This window comes from Lynx rufus, unplaced genomic scaffold, assembly GCF_022079265.1.
Source record: "Lynx rufus isolate CCGP_SWC_20201006 ecotype Redwood Valley unplaced genomic scaffold, mLynRuf1.p SCAF_2, whole genome shotgun sequence".
Taxonomy (NCBI): Eukaryota; Metazoa; Chordata; class Mammalia; order Carnivora; family Felidae; genus Lynx; species Lynx rufus.
In genome coordinates, this window is record NW_025814834.1 from 32,401,896 (window position 1) to 32,422,432 (window position 20,537).

General features: G+C 37.3%; 1 protein-coding gene across 17 annotated transcripts in view; it reads right to left on the reverse strand.

Annotated features, from left to right (window-relative positions):
• ABI2 (abl interactor 2) overlaps positions 1 to 20,537 on the reverse strand; it is a 122,396-nt gene that overhangs the window by 2,339 nt on the left and 99,520 nt on the right. For 4 of the 17 annotated variants that reach the window (XM_047083354.1, XM_047083361.1, XM_047083353.1 and 1 more), the window contains exons 8-10: positions 15,145 to 15,231; positions 10,904 to 11,077; positions 2,104 to 2,196 (exon numbers count right to left, since the gene is read on the reverse strand). In XM_047083354.1, coding sequence (XP_046939310.1) covers positions 2,104 to 2,196; positions 10,904 to 11,077; positions 15,145 to 15,231 — 354 coding nt within the window. Of the gene's footprint in view, positions 1 to 246; positions 2,197 to 10,903; positions 11,078 to 15,144; positions 15,232 to 20,537 lie in introns of those variants that run through there. The other 13 variants (XM_047083355.1, XM_047083369.1, XM_047083368.1 and 10 more) reach the window with 7 other exon arrangements.

A 20,537-nucleotide genomic window follows, 5' to 3' on the forward strand; every position in this document is an offset into this window, starting at 1 on the left:
TCAGAATACCTCCTTGCCTTAAAAATCCACTAAGCTTTCTCAGCACAAAGCTATTTAAGTAAAAACTGGAACATCTAATTTCAAAACAGGTTTCCTAGTTATACACCAACACTAAGAAAAGTTTAATCTATCCAGGTCCATAATGAACCTGAAGGCTCAGACGACACTTCAGGGCCATTACTTTGAAGGAAAACAGGGAGTAAAGAATGTCAAGATGACCTAACAAAAGCATGGAGCAGAGGCAAGTTAATGAACACCAAAGTGTTGAAGAAATCTAAAAGCAAACAGCTAACCTGCAGTGTGTGGGAGGAAAACCCCTACAACTTTAAAACGAAAAGTCTTGATAAGGGAACTCTATATCTGGGTCTCAGTTAAATGGGGATGAAGTTCTGTGCTCAGATTTGTAAGCAGAATATTAACTTTTGCTTACACCGAATTCCCTCACACACTAGTGCGCACTTGTTCATTTTTCAAATTTCTCGACCTCTACTATCCTGTTAAAGGCCTTCACTTGAAGTAAATGCAGCTATTGCCTCTCCCCTTTCACCCAGCACCAGAAAATGACCTGGCAAAAGGCTCTTCTGGCCAAGTCCCTGGGACTGGGACAAACCCACAGCACTGTTGGGTCTGTGAGCTGGGTCATCGCCGCAGCTTCCACCTGCTGAGCAGCAAGCCCTCCTGGACGTTTCCACTATTTTTTATACTGATTAAAGAAGATGAGTAAATCCACCTGCCTTACAAACTCCAATGCATTTGAAGCTATAATTTGTACAGACAGAAATACTTGTTATTGTTTCTCTCAACATTACGTTAATTTTTAGCAATGTAATTAGATAAGTATTTGGCCTTACACCTCTTATCCCACGATTCTTAGTCTGAGGTACAAGGTTCAAATTCTCACCAACAGAAGCTACTAAAGCCAGTCACACAAAACTGGGAGAGTATTTCCCTTTCCTAGAATTGAGTAAACTACTCAGCAGCAGCTAACACTGGCCATTAACAACAGAGAGGACGGTAGCAAGACTTTTGTTCCCAGTGACTGTTAAGAGACTTGAAAGTAGCTGCTATTTTCCAAAAAAGAATTTTTTCTAAATAGTGAAAGAAGTAAAGAAATAACTGGTCTGACCTCCAAGATTCTACTCCTGGAAAGAATGCCTAAGGCAAGGGTTTAGGATGCCTATTGAGCAGAACGTTTCTACAGTTCAATCTCTTCAGAACCTCAGGACCTCACATCTAGCTTCACGCACCTACTTCAGTATACGATCCGGGCTACCACACTTCACACATCTGGGTACACAAGCCATTAGTGGCAATGCAGTCTCATGCAGCAGCAGCACATTAAAATCAAGCCAGCGATTGTTAACCACCCTCAGAATGTTTGGGGACTCATTTCATCATCCTCAATCTACAAACTGAAAAACATGAAGGGATGCAAGTCAGCAGCGTTAACTCATCTGGTGCACTCAAAGTGCTGAGAGAATGCAGAATTTACAGTGTTAAGAGGAAATAAGTCATCGAAACAATTATAAAAATGGTTAAGTATGGTATTTAAATACTAGTTCACTTCTCCTCATACAAGTGGAAGAAAGTGTGGGGTGCGGGTACGGCGCGAGACCACAAGGCTGACCCTTTAGCACAGGCACTGAAGAGCATCCAATGCCACAGATTCTGCAGGAGGAGAAATCCCAAGGGTGTACAGTATTCCTGAGAAAAATCCCAGATTTTTTCTGAATCAGTCTTAACCTGATTTGTTTTACAGAGTTATGCTATTATACCTCTGATATATTTAGAAATGGTCACTTTATTTTAATCCAAACAGGTCAGCATAGTACAAATAATGGCAGAAAGACCCATTTGTTCAGATTCAGCTTGCTTTTTTAATACTGGGGAATAAACCAAAAAAACATAAGTAGTTTGTGTCATTTGTATCTTTCCTTCATTTCACTGGAGGGGAAGCCCCAGGGCCTTTTGATAATCTGGGAAGACCTGACTATTCAGGGAAGCATAGCCCTGCTGAGCTTTACTCAGAATAATGCATGATAGACTCAACATAATTCCCGGGAAAGAGCCCAGTCACTCCATTCATAACTCCCTCATACCAACCATCATCATTCTTCTTGATGACATAAATAATGGCTCCTTCCTGAAAGGACAGCTCATCTTCCTTGTCTTTTGTATAATCATAAATTGCCACAACTAGAGGGAAAAAAAAAATAGGATGTGAAAAGAATAATATTCCTAGAAAGACAAATAAATGAATAATATCCATCCTTTCCCAACTTCTGCAGCACTTCAAACAGTAACTTTCTAAACACAGACTAAAAAATTTGTTTCCTAATACCCAGTTTATATACAGTGGAATCCCATCTTGGAGAGGTTAGGTTCAAAACAGCATAAATGGCAAAAAAAAAAAAAAAAAAAGAAAAGAAAAGAAAAAGAAAGAAAGAAAGAAAAAAAAAATCACATTTAGTCAAACTTACCTTCAAGAGCCTATGGACAAATACCTCATTGAAGAAAGATGCACAATCCCAGAATCGGGAAAGATGGCTGCTACTTCAGTTGAGCTTGTATTGAAGCACCATATTGTGTAAATCTTTAAACATGAGAATTATACTAGTGCAGTGAGATGCACCATAAAAGGCAAGTGAGAAATTGAGAGAGAATAAGGGAATAGCAGATTTACTTCTCCTTTCTCAAACTCCCTAGAACTTATATTGGCATAAGGCAGCATGTGTTTTGAAAGAATATATATAGTAGATTCCCATTGTTCACACATATAACTTGTAGGAAATTCAGTAAGTTAGAGTTAAATTGGGATACCCTGTAACTTGCTCAACTCCATGTAAAGATTTATCTTTTTTATAAAAAGATCCTCTGCATCTTCATTATACCACTCAGAACTCCAGTCTCCATCTGGCCATCATTCTGATAAGTATATACTGACTATTAGTTTTTCATACAACCTTAATCTTCACATACAAAAACAAAACTACAACAGGGACTTAGGATGTAATGCAACTTACCCTAGTTAATTTTTGTTTCTGGGCTGCTTTAGTAAAATTTAAATGGCTTTCTTAATCTCTGAATATTTGCCATTATAGTAATCTATTACAGATGCCAGAAAATACTTTGGAGGACTCTAAGAGGAACCTAATTTTTTTTTTTTAAGTTTATTTTTTTGAGAGAGAGAGAATGGCAAGCGGGGAGGGGCAGAAAGAGAGGGAGGGGCAGAAAGAGAAGGAGGGGCAGAAAGAGAGGGACTGCTCGGACTCATGCCTGAGTCACCCAGGCGCCCCAGTCTAGGAAGAGTTTATAGTGTGGATTTCTCAAAATATAACCAAACACCTAAACACAAATGCAACAGAAGTTTAACTAAATGTAAGAGAATGTAAGATATGTAGAGTACTTAGTACTTCGTCAACCTAGGTTTTGTTAGTTTTTTGTTTTTGTTTTTTTGTGGTTTTTTTGAGTTGATAACATTCTTGATGCTTCTGGAAATGCAAACCCACTGCAAGTAATTAGCAGGAGAATATCCCCCAAGTCCTGTTAATTCTACCTCCTATGTCTCTCAAATCCAAATACTTTTCTCCATCATGACAGTCACTGCCCTACTTAGGGCAGCAGTCTTTAAAAATACACATATCACTGGGGTGCCTGGGTGGTTCAGTCAGTGAAGCAACCAACTTCAGCTCAGGTCATGATCTCGTGGTTTGTGAGTTTGAGCCCCGTGTCAAGGCTCTGCGCTGACAGTTCAGAGCCTGGAGCCCATTTTGGATTCTGTGTCTTCCTCTCTCTCTCTGCCCCTCCCTTGCTCGTGCTCTGTCCCTCTTTCCTTCAAAAATAAACATTAAACACACACACACACAAACACACATATCGCTGGCTGTACCTGAAGATTTTCTAAATTTTTTTTTTTAACGTTTATTTATTTTTGGGACAGAGAGAGACAGAGCATGAACGGGGGAGGGGCAAAGAGAGAGGGAGACACAGATTCGGCAGCAGGCTCCAGGCTCTGAGCGATCAGCCCAGAGCCCGACACGGGGCTCGAACTCACGGACCGCGAGATCGTGACCTGGCTGAAGTCAGACGCTTAACTGACTGAGCCACCCAGGTGCCCCTGTACCTGAAGATTTTCTAAACAGTATGAGTCACAGATAATTTTATAGAGACACTTTCTAGATTCTCAAAGCATACTGCTTCCTTACACCTAAAGCTAATATAATACTGTATGTCAACTATACTAGAATTTAAAAAAAACCTGCTTCCTAAATCTGATCTGCTAGAAATGATACCTTCAACCAGACATCAATCATAAAAATTCTCATTTCCTATTTATCTTTCTCCTACTTCACAGAAGTACAGTTGTGGACCACCTTAAAGTACAAAACAGCTCTGGGTACCAAAAGGACAATTAAAGAATCTGGTGTGGTATTAAAAAGGAATTACTCCACTGATTAACCCAACCTGCTTGCAAGTTGTTCCCCTTCCTTTGCTTTTAACAAAATTTAAAAAATACTATACTGGAGTTATCAGCTGACACATGATCACAAACATAATTTTTAAAGACAGAACATTATTTGATTTTTGGTACATAAACTCTGAAGGAGTTTAAAAAATGAGTGACAGTGCCACACAAAAATACTTCCATTTGCATCTACTTATTTATGTAAACACGATTTTCAGCACCACTGCCTCGCCCTAATCTGTTGCTTAGGGAGGTATAAATTCCTGGTTTTCTTATCTCAGATTATCTTTTTTTCAAAAAAAGTTAAAATATAACTTTCATGGGAAGTTATTAATCTGCTTAAAAATCTTACACAATTTCCCTCCACCATTACATTTTTTTAAAAGAAAAAAAATGCAAACACCTCAGGCTGGTGGTATTTCAAGGCTTCCCACCGCTAATTACAACGTACTTCTCTTCCTACACTCCTACCCCACCCTCTCCGTGCCACCCACCCATGTTGCATGTGACACTACTCACCATATCCCAAACCACCTTGCCCTTTCACTCAAGAGGATTCCCTCTGCCTGGATGGCCCTTTCTATCTTTCTTCTTTGCCTGAGACACACCACAAAGCCATGTTCTCTGAGCAGCCTTCTGGAATCCCCAGATAGAATTAATGGCACTATTCACTTTTTCACAATTGTTAATGGAGCATCCGTGCTAATTTCTAGAGATACAAAGATGAACAAGACAAGGGACTGTCATAGTCTTGTGAGGACAGAAATATTATCTGATAAATTACCATACACTGTTTATACTTCTAACAAGAAGTTACAAGAACACAAGAACAGATGGCTTGTTAGAAGGAAGGAATAGAAAATAGGACACTGACAAACAGGTTGAAGTTTGCCAGGAAGAATTTAACACTATTAAATAGTATAGCTAAAACTCAATCCCAGGTTTGAGATCAAGCTAAGGACAGTGGTTAAGAATGTAGGCTCTCGGAGCACCTGGTGGCTCAGTCGGTTGGGTGTCAAACTCTTTTATTTATTTTTTTTTAAGTTCATTTATTTAGAAAGTGTGAGCAGGGGAGGGGCAGAGAGAGAGGGAGAATCCAAAGCAGGTTCCACACTGTCAGTGCAGAGCCCGACGTGGGGCTTGAACTCACAAAACTGTGAGATCATGACCTACGCCAAAATCAAGAGCCAGATGCTCAACCAACTAAGCTACCTAGGCACTCCTGATTTCTGACTCTTTGATTTTGGCTGAGGTCATGCTCAGCATGGAGCCTGCTTAAGATTTTCCTTCTGCCCTTCTCCCCCACTCTCTCTCTCTAAAATCAATGAATGAATGAATGAATGAATGAATGGGGGCTCTAGGTTTATACCACCTAGTTCAAATCCCAGCTCTAGCACTTACAAATTTACAGAACATACTTAACTTTCCTAAGCTTCTTTTTACTCAAATGTATAATGGGAATTACAATAGTGCTAACACCTCAAAACAACGTAATATTGTCATATTAAATGAAACAATGCACATACAAAATGTTTATAAGTAACCATTATCTATATAAATGTTAGCTTCTTTTATTATCATTTATAGCTATTATGATATACTGTCTTTTCTGAAACACTAACATTTTCTGTTATATAATTTTTGAACCTCAATTTCCTAGTTTGCAAAATGGGGAGATTAACTGCCTTACTAATGTAATAAGTTTTGCATTATGTCAGGCACATAATAAATACATGAAAATATCTGTTCTTAGGGCATCTGGGTGCCTCAGTCAAAGTTTGACTCTTGATTTCAGCTCAGGTCATGATTTCCTGAGGGTCGTGGGATTGAGCCCCGTTTTGAGCTCTGTGCTGAGAGGGGGAAAGCCTGCCTGGGATTCTCTCTCCCTCTCTCTGCCCATCCCCTGCTTGCACACATGCACATGCTCTCTCTCTCTCTAAAAACAAATAAACCTTAAAAAAAAATAAAGAAAACATCTGTTCTTTACCCAAGTTAGATCAAGATACTTACATATACACATTATCTCCATTTGGCAGGTAAGGGCAGTAATCAAGGGTTAAGATAAACCACCTCCTATGACAGTGGTTCTCGACCCTGGAAGAACTCTAAAAAATTCTGATGCCTGGGTTCTGTGCCCATGGATTCTGATTTCATAGGTCTGGAGGTGCAGACATATTAAATGCTGCCTAGATGACTCTAAAATGCTGGCAGGGTTGAGAACCAGGCCCTAAGGTCTAAGACAACAAAATGAGTCATTAGACAGTAGCCTTAACATTGATGCACACTCAAACAAAAAAAGCAACCACAAGCTAAGCATGGTTGGTTATTTTTGTTTTGCCAGAAAGAGTAAGAAAGAGCTTGATTTTCATGTTTTAAAAGATCTGAAATTATCAGCTAAATCAAACTTTGAAAAATATCTTTGGGAACAATTCAGGCATATTCTTTTAAACTTTAAAGGGTTACTTGGACTGAAAACAACTAATTTTCCTCTCTTAAAATTTCTCCAGAGTTTTACACGTTCACCGAGGAGTACATTTTTAGAAAGCAAAATCTTTCATTGGCCGTTCTCAAGGAATAACTGAGCTGGTTCTTCAGAGCTGAAAACTGTCATCCCTTAACTAGGACAGTGTTAAAATTAGGTAGGGAGTTTGTAAAATGTCAATGCCCAAAGCCACACCCTAGTGTAGTGCCTTGGGCTCATTTGTTTTTCTTAAAAACAGCTTTATTAAGGTTTAATTCAGACACAAAATACAACAAATAAGTTTTGCCAAATATATGCACTTGTATATATGACAAATATATAACCACCACCACAATCATATAGAACATGCCCATCACCCCAAGGTTTCCTTTTGCTCCTATGTAATTTTCCTCACCATGGAAACTACTGATCCAGATTTCATTTAAATGGAATCATGAAGTATGAGTCTTTAGTGTCTAGATTCTCTCATTAGTATAATTGTGTGAAATCCATCCATGTTGTTGCTTGTATCAGTAAGTCTGTTTCTTTTCATTGCTGAACAGTATTCCACTGAATGGATGGATATCTCACAAGTAGTTTATCCATTCACTAGTTGAAAGATATATGGGTTGTTTCTAGGTTTTAGCTATTACGAATAAAGCAGTTATGAACATCTGAGTTCAAGTCTTTGTGTGAACATAGATCTTCACTCCTCTTAAGTAAATAGGAAGGAACTGAAAGACCAGCTTGCAGGTGTATGTCTAACTTCATAAACTGCCAACTGTTTCTCAAAGTAGCTGAAACATGCTGCACTCTTACTAGCAGTGCTTAAGAGCTACAGTTTCACCACACTTTCTCCAACACTTGGTATTGCCAGTGTTTCTAACTGCAGCCATTGTAGAGGGTGTGTAGCGGTATTTAGTTTGGTTCACTGTAGCTTTAATTTGCATTTCCCTAGTGACTAATAATGTTAAGCATCTTCTCATGTGCTTATTTGCAATTCATGGACCTAACTGGTGAAGTGTGTTCAAATTTTTTTTTCTCAAGTTGTCTGCCTCCTTACTGAGTAATTTAACGAAAATTCTTCCTAATCTACGCTTGCCTTGTCATTTTCTTTACAGTGTCTTTGAAGAAGAAAAGTTTAATGAAATTCAGTCTGTCAATTTTTTCTTTTAAGCTTCATGTTTTTATACACTCTATACATTTTTTTTTCCTAATCCCAGGACACAAAGATTTTCTCCTGTATTTTTCTCCAGAAGTTGTATAGTTTAGGTTTTACATTAGGTCTATGATACATTTCAAGTGAATTTTTGTGTAAAGTAAGGGTAGAAAGTACATGAACATTACCTTTGTACCTTTGCTTTACCATACATAAAATTTTTCCTGGATTTATTCCTAACTTTTAGGTAGGGCAAATCTGATTACTGTTGCTCTACCTTGGCCAGCAGTGGAAGTCTGCTATTTGTTACTGTAAGCTCCACAGGTGATGGATATTCAACTGTTAGAGCATATTTGTTGAAAACACTATCCTTTTCCACTGAATTACCTTGGCACCTTTGTCAAACAATATATGTGGATCTATATTCTATTGATTTATATTTCTATACTTAACATCAGCACCACACTGTCCTGAATACTATAGCCTTAGTTTAAATCTTCCAACATTAGTCTTAAAAAAAAAAAACAACAGTTTTGATTCTACTAGATCTCTTGCATTTCTATGTAACTATCAGAATCCCCTTGTCAATTTCCATAAGAATGGCTGGTGGAATTTTTATTGGAATTGCATTAAATTTGCAGCTCAATTTGGGGAAAGCCAGTCTTTAAACAATAATGATCAAAGAACATAATGTATCTCTCAATTTATTTAAGGCCCTTATTAATTTCTTTTCATGTTTTATAGTTTTCATTATATAGGTCTTACATATATTTTATTAAAGTTATCCTTAAGTATTTCATATTTTTGATGTTACTACAAAAGGTACAGTTTTGTAAATCTCAATCTCCAAGTATGTGTTGCTAGTATATAAAAATCCAATTAACTTTTCACATTGACTTTGTAGCCTATAATCTTGCTAATAAGCTTGCCTTTTAGTTATACCAGCTTTTTTTGTAGATTGCCTTGGGGATTTTCTACACATAAGATCATATCTGCAAATGAAGATTATTTCATACTGTCCCACATATCTGTTGCTCTGTTTTTGGTTTTTCTCCATGTCTCATTTTGGATAGTTTCTATTGTCATATCATCAAAGTTGCTGATTTTTTCTTCTGAAGTACCTCAGATACTGTGATTTTTCATCTCTAAGAAATTCTATATGGGTTTCTCTCTTTTTGTAAAGATATTCTACTTCTATCTCATGTTTTTGTTTTCTTTTACTTTCTTGGACATATGTAGCGTTTGTAATATTTTTTGTAATAGCTATATAACATCCTTTGTTAATTCCTCTAGCTCAGTCATTTTAGGTTTGTTTCTATTGACTGACTTTTTAGTTACAACTTACATTTTCCCGCCCCCCCCCTTTTTTTTTTATATATTTTGTAATTTTTGATTGGATGCTGACACTGTGAATCTTACTTTTTGGTGCACTGGATTTTTTTGCTTTTTTGAACAATGTTGGATTTTGTTCTGGAGATCAATTAAGTTACCTGAAGTCAGTTGGATTGCTTTCAAGGTCTGCATTCAAGCATTTATTGGGGCAATCCACAGCAACCTTTAGTCTAGGGCTAATTTGGACCCATCACCGAGAGGACAGAGTTTTGAGGCCTCTTCTCTATGCCTTGTGTATTACATGGTCTATTCTGGCTGGTTCAGGAGCATGAACTGTTCCCAAGCTTGTTATTTTGAATGATTTTTTTGCATACTTCTTTTGGTTGTTCTTTCTCCAAACTCGGGTAGTTTCTTCACACACATGCACAGATCAATATTCAATCCCAAAATCTTAAGGGGACCCTTCTGCAGATCTCCGGGGCTCTGTCCTCTGTCTTTGTGTAACTACTTTTTCTCTGTGGCCTCCTAAGACTCTGATCTCTATCTTGTCTATGCAGTGAGATCTCCAGGTTCTGTATGGGTTCCACCTCCTTGCACTATGACCCAGAAACTTCCCCAAGTAAAGCAAGCTAGGACAATCAAAGGTTTACCTTGTTTGAGTTCCTTCTCATAGTCTACCACTGCCTATTATCCAATGTCTGAAAATCATTATTTTTTGTCTTTTTTTTTTTTTCTGGATTCATTCTTGTTTTAGGAGGGTAGGTAAATCTGATTACTGTTGCTTTATCTTGGCCAAATTGGAAGTCCATTATTTGTTAATGTCAGCTCCCCAGGTGATTCTAATGTGGTCAGTTTTTAAAACCAGTGAGTCAGTAGCTTTGATTTCCTTAACAGAAAATTTCAAGATAGCACACATTTTTTCTGAGCTAATAAGTCTTGGTGAGATTTGGAAGTCTGTGTCCCAGAAGTGTCATGTCACTATTACCTAATATGTTTAGAGGAACTTTTTACTAAAAGAAATGCCAAATACTACTTTGCAAAGAAACTAAGAAATCATTATTGTTTGGAAGAAAGTTTCATATGGAAATGGTTAAACTAAAATATCTGATAGAAGATACCACAAAAGCGTGCTTCAAAGCATGGGGGTAGGAATAACGAATAATTTAGAAAAACTATCCTCTTCCTGAGGCATTCCACTAAAGCCCTATTTTTAAAATTTTTGTCTTACTGAAGAAACCACTCATAAAAAAGCATGTTCAGTAAGAACAATAAATAAACAATATAAAATCAAATAGTCACAGAATTTTACTAGTGTGGCTTTCAAAAATCATGAGCCTTGTAAACTAAATTAATAAGAACGTTGCACAGATTATTACAAACAAAACTTTACCTATCAGTAGAAAGTAAGATTCTCTTCAGTACCAGTAAATTCCATTTCTATGTAGAGGTTTCTTCCCATCCCTCTAGATATCCCTCTAAAACTTACCCTTTTCCAAGTAAGACCTTGGAGCCCACGGTGGGTCTTCTTCAGCATAAGGATCACTATACTCGACCACAGCTGCTTCTTCCTCTTCATAATCTTCTGGAGGAGGAGGTGGAGGGGGGGATTCATCAAAGACTGGTTCTTCCACAGGTGGTGGTGGAGGTGGTGTATCTGAAACTAAGAACGTATCAGGCTGATAACAAAACTACATGTTATGTGAAGTTCAATATTTCCTATCCAAGCTTCTACGTACATGGTATATAAATCTAGATTTGAAAATAATGCTCTTTCAAAAAATGAGTAAGGGAAGGCTCTCCACCAACTATAATGTTTCAAATCTCCAAGCACGACTTTCTCCTCTCTCTGGGTCAGGGCTGATGGGTGTTAAAGTTTAGCTAAAACAATTATTAGTAGAGCCTCCTGGAACCTATTTATACTAATACATCAACCTCTTTTTCAAAGAAAGAAAGAAATACAATATAGTTTGGCTTTACATTATATCCAATGAGTGGTGGTTATCAGAAATATTACTAATTTGGACATTTATAACCATATTTAATTTATAATAAATTAGAATGCACCAGTGAATAATCAAATATTGTTATCTACATTCCTCTCAATTTTTTAATAGCATTTTACCAAATTTAGTGGGATGGAAATCACAAGACTGGATAACTTCACCCATGAAGATGCTTGTGTTTGCTATTTTTTATATATAGAAAGAATTTTAACAATTCAGACTAATATAGGATCCAGAATTTCTTTAAGCTAAATACCCAAGAGTGATTTAAAAATCTCTCCTTGTAGAGATCTGCTTCCACTGCTCAGGTATCGGCATATAATAACATCTAAAAGATTATCTCCAAACTCTGGGAACTCAAAGCTTTCAAAATACTTGGTACATAAATAAGCACAGCTCAGCAAAAACTGAGTAAAGCTGCATTTATCAGCTACGCAATTTTATGTATTAATTTTTATTATGAGGTATTAGTACTGTTTCTGTGAAATCCTCTAAGCAATCTTGTTTATTTTCTATCTTTCATATAAGCCTACTGATTCAATCAAATGGATTTGAGAAGACTGCTGATGTCTGGTGAGGATAAGCCACATCATTAGCCACAGGATAATGATAATATCATTATCATATTCTGTCCTATTCCAATATTCTTTCACCTGCTGCCACTCTACCTCCCAACCTATCTGCTTTATGCACTTCAAAACTTTCCTCATTAAAAGTAATTCTTGGGGGTGCCTGAGCAGCTCAGTCAGTTAAGGGTTCTACTCTTGATTATGACTCAAGTCATCTCACAGTTCATGAATTTAAGCCCCATGTTGGGCTCCACACTGATGGTGCAGAGCCTGCTTGGGATTCTCTCTCCTTTCTCTCTGCCCCTCCTGCACTTGCACACTCTCTCTCAGGAATAAACTTTAAAAATCCTTAGAGTTTAAAAAAAAGAAAAAAGTAATTCTTTAGGGGGGCGCCAGGGTGGCTCAGTTGGTTGAACGTCCAACTGTTGATTTCAGCTCAGGTCATGATCCCAGGGTTGTGAGATCGAGCCCTGCATCAAGCTCCAAGCTGAGCATGGAACATGCTTAAGATTCTCTCTGTGTGTCCCTCTGACCCTCTCCCTCACTCACACTCTCTCTCTCTAGAAACAAAAAAAAAAATTCTTTTAGTACTAATGGGTTTTTTAAATAAACAAAAAATATAGAAATGTGATTTAGCATATATTTTATGAGAAATTGCATATGGTTGGGGTAAGAATCAACAATATAAACAACATAACCTATTTGCATTTACAAGGTAAAGAAACTGACTTTAAACAATTACACAAAACAAAGATCCAAAGGAATACTGTCTTTCAAAACAATCACCTTGAGAAATTACACTACAAAATTACTCAAAGATTCTGCCATTGCTCATTTTTTACCTTTTCTTATAATGTCTCAGAGTTAATGAGAGTAACATAAGCTACCATTTTTTACTTAAAATGTTCTAATTACTCAGCTAGCACTTTATTTCATTTAATCTTTACCTTGGGAGGTGGTGTTTTTAAGCCTCATTTTATGGATGTGGAAACTGGCTTTCCAAGATTAAGTACGACTATACTAAATAAGTGGAAAGCAAGAATTTGAACTTCAATGCCTATGATCTTAAAAGAAACACTATGGGAAGAGATCAATTTGATAACTTTGAAGTCATGGTTCATTACTCATTCAACAAAGATGAACTGAAAGCTTACTATGGCTAGTTACTATGCTCAGCACTAGGATAGAGCAGTAGGCTTAAGTCATAGAGACATAGACAACCAAATTATCACTTATATAATCAAGTGTGGTAAGTGCTTTAAGTCATTATGGAAAACAGAGGAATAGACCAAAACTCTTACGTGGGTCAGGAAAGGCTTCCTGAATCTGAAGGATAAGTAAGAGTTAATGGCCAGAGGGTAGGATGGAGTGAGGGTGGATATTTCATGTCGGATGTAAAGGGGAGAAAAAAAAAAAAAAGACAAAGTAGGAGCTCTTCAAAGAACTAGCCAAAGTTCAGCAGGAAGAGGCATGAGGAAGCTGAAGAGGATTAAGCAGGAAGGGCCTTCAACAGTTTGAATTCTATCCAAAGAGTAATGGGGTGCCATAGAAGGATTTTAAGAAGAATAATAGAATCATAGCTGCACTAATTAGCCCAGGATACCTGGTTCCAAATAATTCCAGACTGTTTCCAAACATCAATCTTATTACAGACTAAGTAAGTATCTGCTAACCACAGAGTATTTTCAAAATAATATACCTGAAAACTATGAAGATAATTCCAAAGACAGGTATGTATCTTTCCAAGGTGAATGTTTTGAAAAAAACAACATTCATTTGAATGTAGAAGTCCTGCTATGTCTGTAAAATCAGCCACAGCTCACCTCATATACAAAGTTTTCTTATTTTTATACATTTTTAGGTGAGAAATGTATATTACTATTGAAAGAAAGAAAAGACTATTCCAAAAACCAATCACACTATGATAAACATTGGAGCTGCTCATGGTTTACCTTCCAATAAACAGAAGTTAAACAGACTATTTTCAGAAGCTAGCAAACAGAGGTGCAAAGGCACCTGAAAGAGATACTGAGCCCTCAGGCAAGTAAGACTGGATTATAGCCAGTTAAAATACAACAAAGAAATGTGTTCATAAAAAGGGGGCATTTAGTTAGCTATAGAAGCACAAAAAAACAAAAACAAAAACAAAAAATACCAGGACTGTGTCAGATGCTTCTCTAAGTGCTGGGGAAACGGCCAGCCAACAGAACAACCAAAAATTCCTGCTCTCGTAAGAGCTTACATTCTAGAATTGGCAATGCCCATTTCCAAAGAAGTAGGAGTCCTAAGCAACAGAGTGCCAGTATTTCTACCCCACTGGTGAGACCATCCCTGTTATGAGATGCATACACTGGGCTCCTTCATACTGATGGCATTAAAACTTTCATTAATGTAATGCCTCTCATTCAGACTCCATGCCCATCATGCAACCTTACAATTGTGATGTGGGCTCCTTGTGTAGACTGCTGACAAAAAAGAGAATTCACCTATCATACAGACTATGTTCATTGGTCTCTTTACCAGCAATTCCTCACTGAATATTAATATAGGCCTCCTGCTTTGTAGACATCAGTCTCCTGAGCTTCCTTAATGCTTCCCTAGGAGAAGACTGAATGTGTCAATAATATTAGTTATTTGATCCTGCATTGCTCAACACGAGACCACAGGCCAGTGTAAATTCACTGCCAATCTATGAGGTCTCCTGGGAGACAGACTGATAATTTTGCTTCCCTGAGACCTACCATGGCATGGCCATTTTTACACCTAGAATCCCAAGACTGGGGAAGATTCTCAAGCCGGCCATAACACCCTACAACTCCAGTGACAGAAAACTAGGCTACTACTTGCTTGAGCAACTCAGAGAAAAAGATGTGATATCTGATGACTAAAGAGCATCTCCTTGGTTAGAAATGGTTTTTGTTCTTATATGTGCTTTATTTTACTTTTGTATTATCTTCACTACCAGATTTAAGTTACCTGAAAGTAGAGAACTTCATCTTATTTTATCATTCACACTAGCTGCTCACACAGTGACTTGTTCATAATATTCAAATATTTGAAGTATTAGCGATATGAATGACTATTCAGCCAATCATATATAAATGACATTTTATGCCTATAATCTGATCTACAGCATAAAGAAGACATAAACTTACTATTTTCTTGGACTCGGGCCACAAATCCCATTAAAGGTAACTGAGGAGTTACCTGTAGGATGGAGGGAGGAGGAGGAGCAAGAGATACTGCAAAAACAAAAAAGGTGTGGAGGATAAGGGGTAAGGGCAAGTTACATTAAAAGGAAAGGATAATACAATAAAACAAACATATAAGGAGGGAAACCACTATGTACAAATATTTTATAAGCTATCTTAAAGATCCTCTTTTAAGGGATAATACATTAACACAAAAAATACAAAGTATTAGGGGGAGTTTTAAGAATGTTTCAAAACTTGCAACAGGAAGCATTTATTATATACAGATCTACTCTAACATGTAATGGCAAACTGATCTGGTCATATCGCTAACATGTCTTCTCAAAGAAAGAATATCTTCAGATTATCATGAATAATTTGTTTTTCAGGATTTTAAAGGTTACAAGTTTAATGTTCATCAGTACAAGAAAAAAAAACATCACATCCCAACATCCTAAATTTATACTTTTCATTGCTTCATTAACAAAGTAAGTAGTTCTTCATTCATTAACTAAACAAATATTTACTGACTTTCTAGTAAGCAGTAAGCACTTTGCTAGGAGACGAGTATCAAAACCATTCTAACAGGTCTGAGTCATTATAATTTTTCATAATCCCAACTCATACAAAAAAAAACACTGGCCTCATTCAAATCATTCTCTCCACCCAAGGTGTCTTTTCTTCTATCTCAAACACTGGTACAGCGCCTAGCACTAGTCAGCATTCAACAAACGTTTAACGTATATAAATAAACCAGATACATGCCCAACAATTGCCCAAGATTAATTCTACAGTTATAGTTTCCTTCAGAAGGGGTATTAAGTATGGTATACATCTTTTTATAAAAAGAGAACACCTTTATTAACTCCAAATTACAGTTAAGACCAATACAACTAAGAAGATGAATAAGAGTCACTACCCTCAAAGAGATCACATTGTAATTGGGAATATAAAACAAAATAATAACCTTAACCCAACAATGTTTATGCGAGAGGCAGCAGTAGTGATGGTGCAGTGTGACGGTGGTGGGGGTACAGGATGGGGTAGTGGTAAGGAAGGCCACGTAGAAATTACCTCTGAACAGGCACTAGAAGAAAAAGGAGTTCAATACACAGACAAGAATGAGAATCAAAGGAAGCTGAAAACCAAGTGACGGGCAAAGGCTTAGAGGTATAAAACAGCATGACCAGTTCACAGGACTGGACATGTTTCTATATGATTAGCGTAAAATGGCCCAGGGAGAACATACAAACCTGGAAAAGTAAAGTGTTTGGGTATGAAATAGAGAAGTACCTTAGGTGAAAGATTGCTTAGTGGAAAGAGACTGGACTTTAAAGTCATTCAACGTCAAATATCTGATTTACCATTTCCTTGTTGTTGGAACACCAAGTAAAAACTTCTCTGAGCCTAATCCATAAATGTAATGAAAGAGAGTGGTTTACTTTACAGAATGATTGCAAAGATTAAAAAAATCAAAAAACTAATGCACGTAGAGAACCTAATGCAGGACCTGGCACAAAAAAAAAAAAAAAAAAAAAATCAAGGCTGCATAAACAAAAGGAGAGAACTTAGTGTGAAAAAAGTGCCACTTGGTACTTCTGGGTAACTAAGGAACATATATAATGCAGACAAGAGCTAAGTTATTAATCCTGAAGAATATCTAGATATAAGGGACAGAGCAGAATAACCCTAGAAATGGGTACCTTTTCTTTTTATAAAAGACACCTGTTGATTAGGTTTTTCCCTTAAGTCATACTTCTTGATAGTAAACCCTTAAGCTGTATGTCTCCCACTTGCAAAGACTTGGAACAATTTGATATGGTCACAATACCCTATGTTTCCAAACTTAGGAGAAGATGACATAATGAACATAGAAATAGCAGAGACAAAGCTGATAGAAAGAACAGCAGGCAGCAACTGGCACTTCTAGAAAAACAGAAATCAGGTATATGTTCATATCAAATAAGATGAAATGTTCCTCTTCTGTTAGCACCAGTCCCAACCTCTCCTAGAACAGAAAAGCAGGAAATTTCCCACTTCAGATATTGTTTCTCATCCAAATTGAAAAAAAAAAAAAATGAACTTCTGGTACTAAACAAGAATGATTAGGTGTTTAACTCCGAACACTGCTTTTGTAAGTAGAGTTTATTATTTTTTAAGATGCGTATTTATTTTTTTGCTAGTTCTGAAAGTGAAAATCTGAAACCATATTGGTTTTAAGAAGTCCACTGACAGCACCCCAGGTAAACACCAATGCCAAATCTTTCTAAAACAGAATTACTTTACAGCAAAACAAGTTAGATTTTTTTCAAAGCCCGTCCATGTTAAAAAAAAAAAAATTCAGTTCCAAATGGAGTTTACAAAGGCCACCCCAAATGCTACCCCCCACCCCAGGGAAAACTTTTTAGGTGATGGTCTAAATTAATTCAGATACCACAGCAGTTTCTTTCTGGACCAAATTAAGAATTCATCTGACCAGAACTCTTTTTTTTTAATATGAAATTTATTGTCAAATTGGTTTCCATACAACACCCAGTGCTCATCCCAACAGGTGCCCTACTCAATACTCATCACCCTCCCACCCCCCCATCAACCCTCAATTTGTTCTTAGTTTTTAAGAGTCTCTTATGTTTTGGCTTCCTCATTCTCTAACCTTTTTTTTTCCCTCACCTCCCCCATGGTCTTCTGTTAAGTTTCTCAGGATCCACATAAGAGTGAAAACATATGGTATCTGTCTTTCTCTGTATGACTTATTTCACTTAGCATAACACTCTCCAGTTCCATCCACGTTGCTACAAAAGGCTATATTTCACCCTTTCTCATTGCCAAGTAGCATTCCATTGTACATACAAACCACAATTTCTTTGTCCATTCATCAGCTGATGGACATTTAGGCTCTTTCCATCATTTGGCTATTGTTGAGAGTGCTGCTATAAACATTGGGGTACAAGTGCCCCTATGCATCAGCACTCCTGTATCCCTTAGGTAAATTCCTAGCAGTGCTACTGCTGGGTCATAGGGTAGATCTATTTTTAACTTTTTGAGGAACCTCCACACTGTTTTCCAGAGCGGCTGCACCAGTTTGCATTCCCACCAACAGTGCAAGAGGGTTCCCATTTCTCCACATCCTCGCCAGCATCTCTAGTCTCCTGATTTGTTCATTTTAGCCCTTCTAACTGGAGTGAGGTGGTATCTGAGTGTGGTTTTGAATTGTATTTCCCTGACGAGGAGCGACGTTGAGCATCTTCTCATGTGCCTGTTGGCCATCTGGATGTCTTCTTTAGACAGGTGTCTATTCATGTCTTCTGCCCATTTCTTCACTGGATTGTTTCTCGGGTGTGGAGTTTGGTGAGTTCTTCATAGATTTTGAATACTAGCCCTTTGTCCGATATGTCATTTACAAATATCTTTTCCCATTCTGTTGGTTGCCTTTTAGTTTTCTTGTTTGTTTCCTTTGCTGTGCAGAAGCTTTTTATCTTCATGAGGTCCCAATAGTTCATTTTTGCTTTTATTCCTTTGTCTTTGGGGATGTGTCAAGTAAGAAATTGCTGCAGCTTAGGTCAGAGAGGTTTTCTCCTGCTTTCTCCTCTAGGGTTTTGACGGTTTCCTGTCTCACATTCAGGTCCTTTATCCATTTCGAGTTTATTTTTGTGAATGGTGTAAGAAAGTGGTCTAGTTTCATCCATCTGCATGTTGCTGTCCAGTTCTCCCAGCACCATTTGTTAAAGAGACTGTCTTTTTTCCATTGGATATTCTTTCCTGCTTTGTCAAAGATTAGTTGGCCATACTTTTGTGGGCCTAGTTCTGGGGTTTCTATTCTATTCCATTGGTCGATGTGTCTGTTTTTGTGCCAATACCATGCTGTCTTGATGATTACAGCTTTGTAGTAGAGGCTAAAGTCTGGGATTGTGATGCCTCCTGCTTTGGTCTTCTTCAAAATTACTTTGGCTATTTGGGGTCTTTTGTGATTCCACACGAATTTTAGGAGTGCTTATTCTAGCTTCAAGAAGAATGCTGGTGCAATGTTGATTGGGATTGCATTGAATGTGTAGATTGCTTTGGGTAGTATTGACATTTTAACAATATTTCTTCAAATCCATGAGCATGGAATGTTTTTCCATTTCTTTATATCTTCTTCAATTTCCTTCATAAGCTTTCTATAGTTTTCAGCATACAGATCTTTTACATCTTTGGTTAGATTTATTCCTAGGTATTTTATGCTTCTGGGTGCAACTGTGAATGGGATCAGTTTCTATATTTGTCTTTCTGTTGCTTCATTATTAGTATGTAAGAATGCAACTGATTTCTGTACGTACATTGATTTTGTATCCTGCGACTTTGCTGAATTCATGTATCAGTTCTAGCAGACTTTTGGTGGAGTCTATTGGGTTTTCCATGTATAATATCAGGTCATCTGCAAAAAGTGAAAGCTTGACTTCATCTTTGCCAATTTTGATGCCTTTCATTTCCTTTTGTTGTCTGATTGCTGATGCTAGCACTCCCAACACTATGTTAAACATTAGTGGTGAGAGTGGACATCCCTGTCGTGTTCCTGACCTCAGGGGGAAAGCTCTCAGTTTTTCCCCATTGAGGATATTAGCTGTGGGCTTTTTATAAATGGCTTTTATGATGTTTAAGTATGTTCCTTCTATCCCGACTTTCTCGACGGTTTTTATTAAGAAAGGATGCTGAATTTTGTCAAATGCTTTTTCTGCATCGACTGACAGGATCATATGGTTCTTATCTTTTCTTTTATTAACGTGATGTATCCCATTGACTGATTTGCAAATGCTGAACCAGCCCTGCAGCCCAAGAATGAATCCCACTTGATCATGGTGAATAATTCTTTTTATATGCTGTTGAATTCAACTTGCTAGTATCTTACTGAGAATTTTTGCATTCATATTCATCAGGGATATTGGCCTGTAGTTCTCTTTTTTTGCTGGGTCTCTGTCTGGTTTAGGAATCAAAGTAATACTGGCTTCATAGAATGAGTCTGGAAGTTTTCCTTCCCTTTCTATTTTTTGGAACAGCTTAAGAAGGATAGGTATTATCTCTGCTTTAAATGTCTGGTAGAATTCCCCTGGGAAGCCATCTGGTCCTGGACTCTATTTGTTGGGAGATTTTTGATAACTGATTCAATTTCTTTGCTGGTTATGGGTCTGTTCAAGTTTTCTATTTCTTCCTGTTTGAGTTTTGGAAGTGTGTGGGCGCTTAGGAATTTGTCCATTTCCTCCAGGTTGTCCAGTTTGTTGGCATATAATTTTTCATAGTATTTCCTGGTAAATGCTTGTATTTCTGAGGGATTGGTTGTAATAATTCCATTTTCATTCATGATTTTATCTATTTGGGTCCTC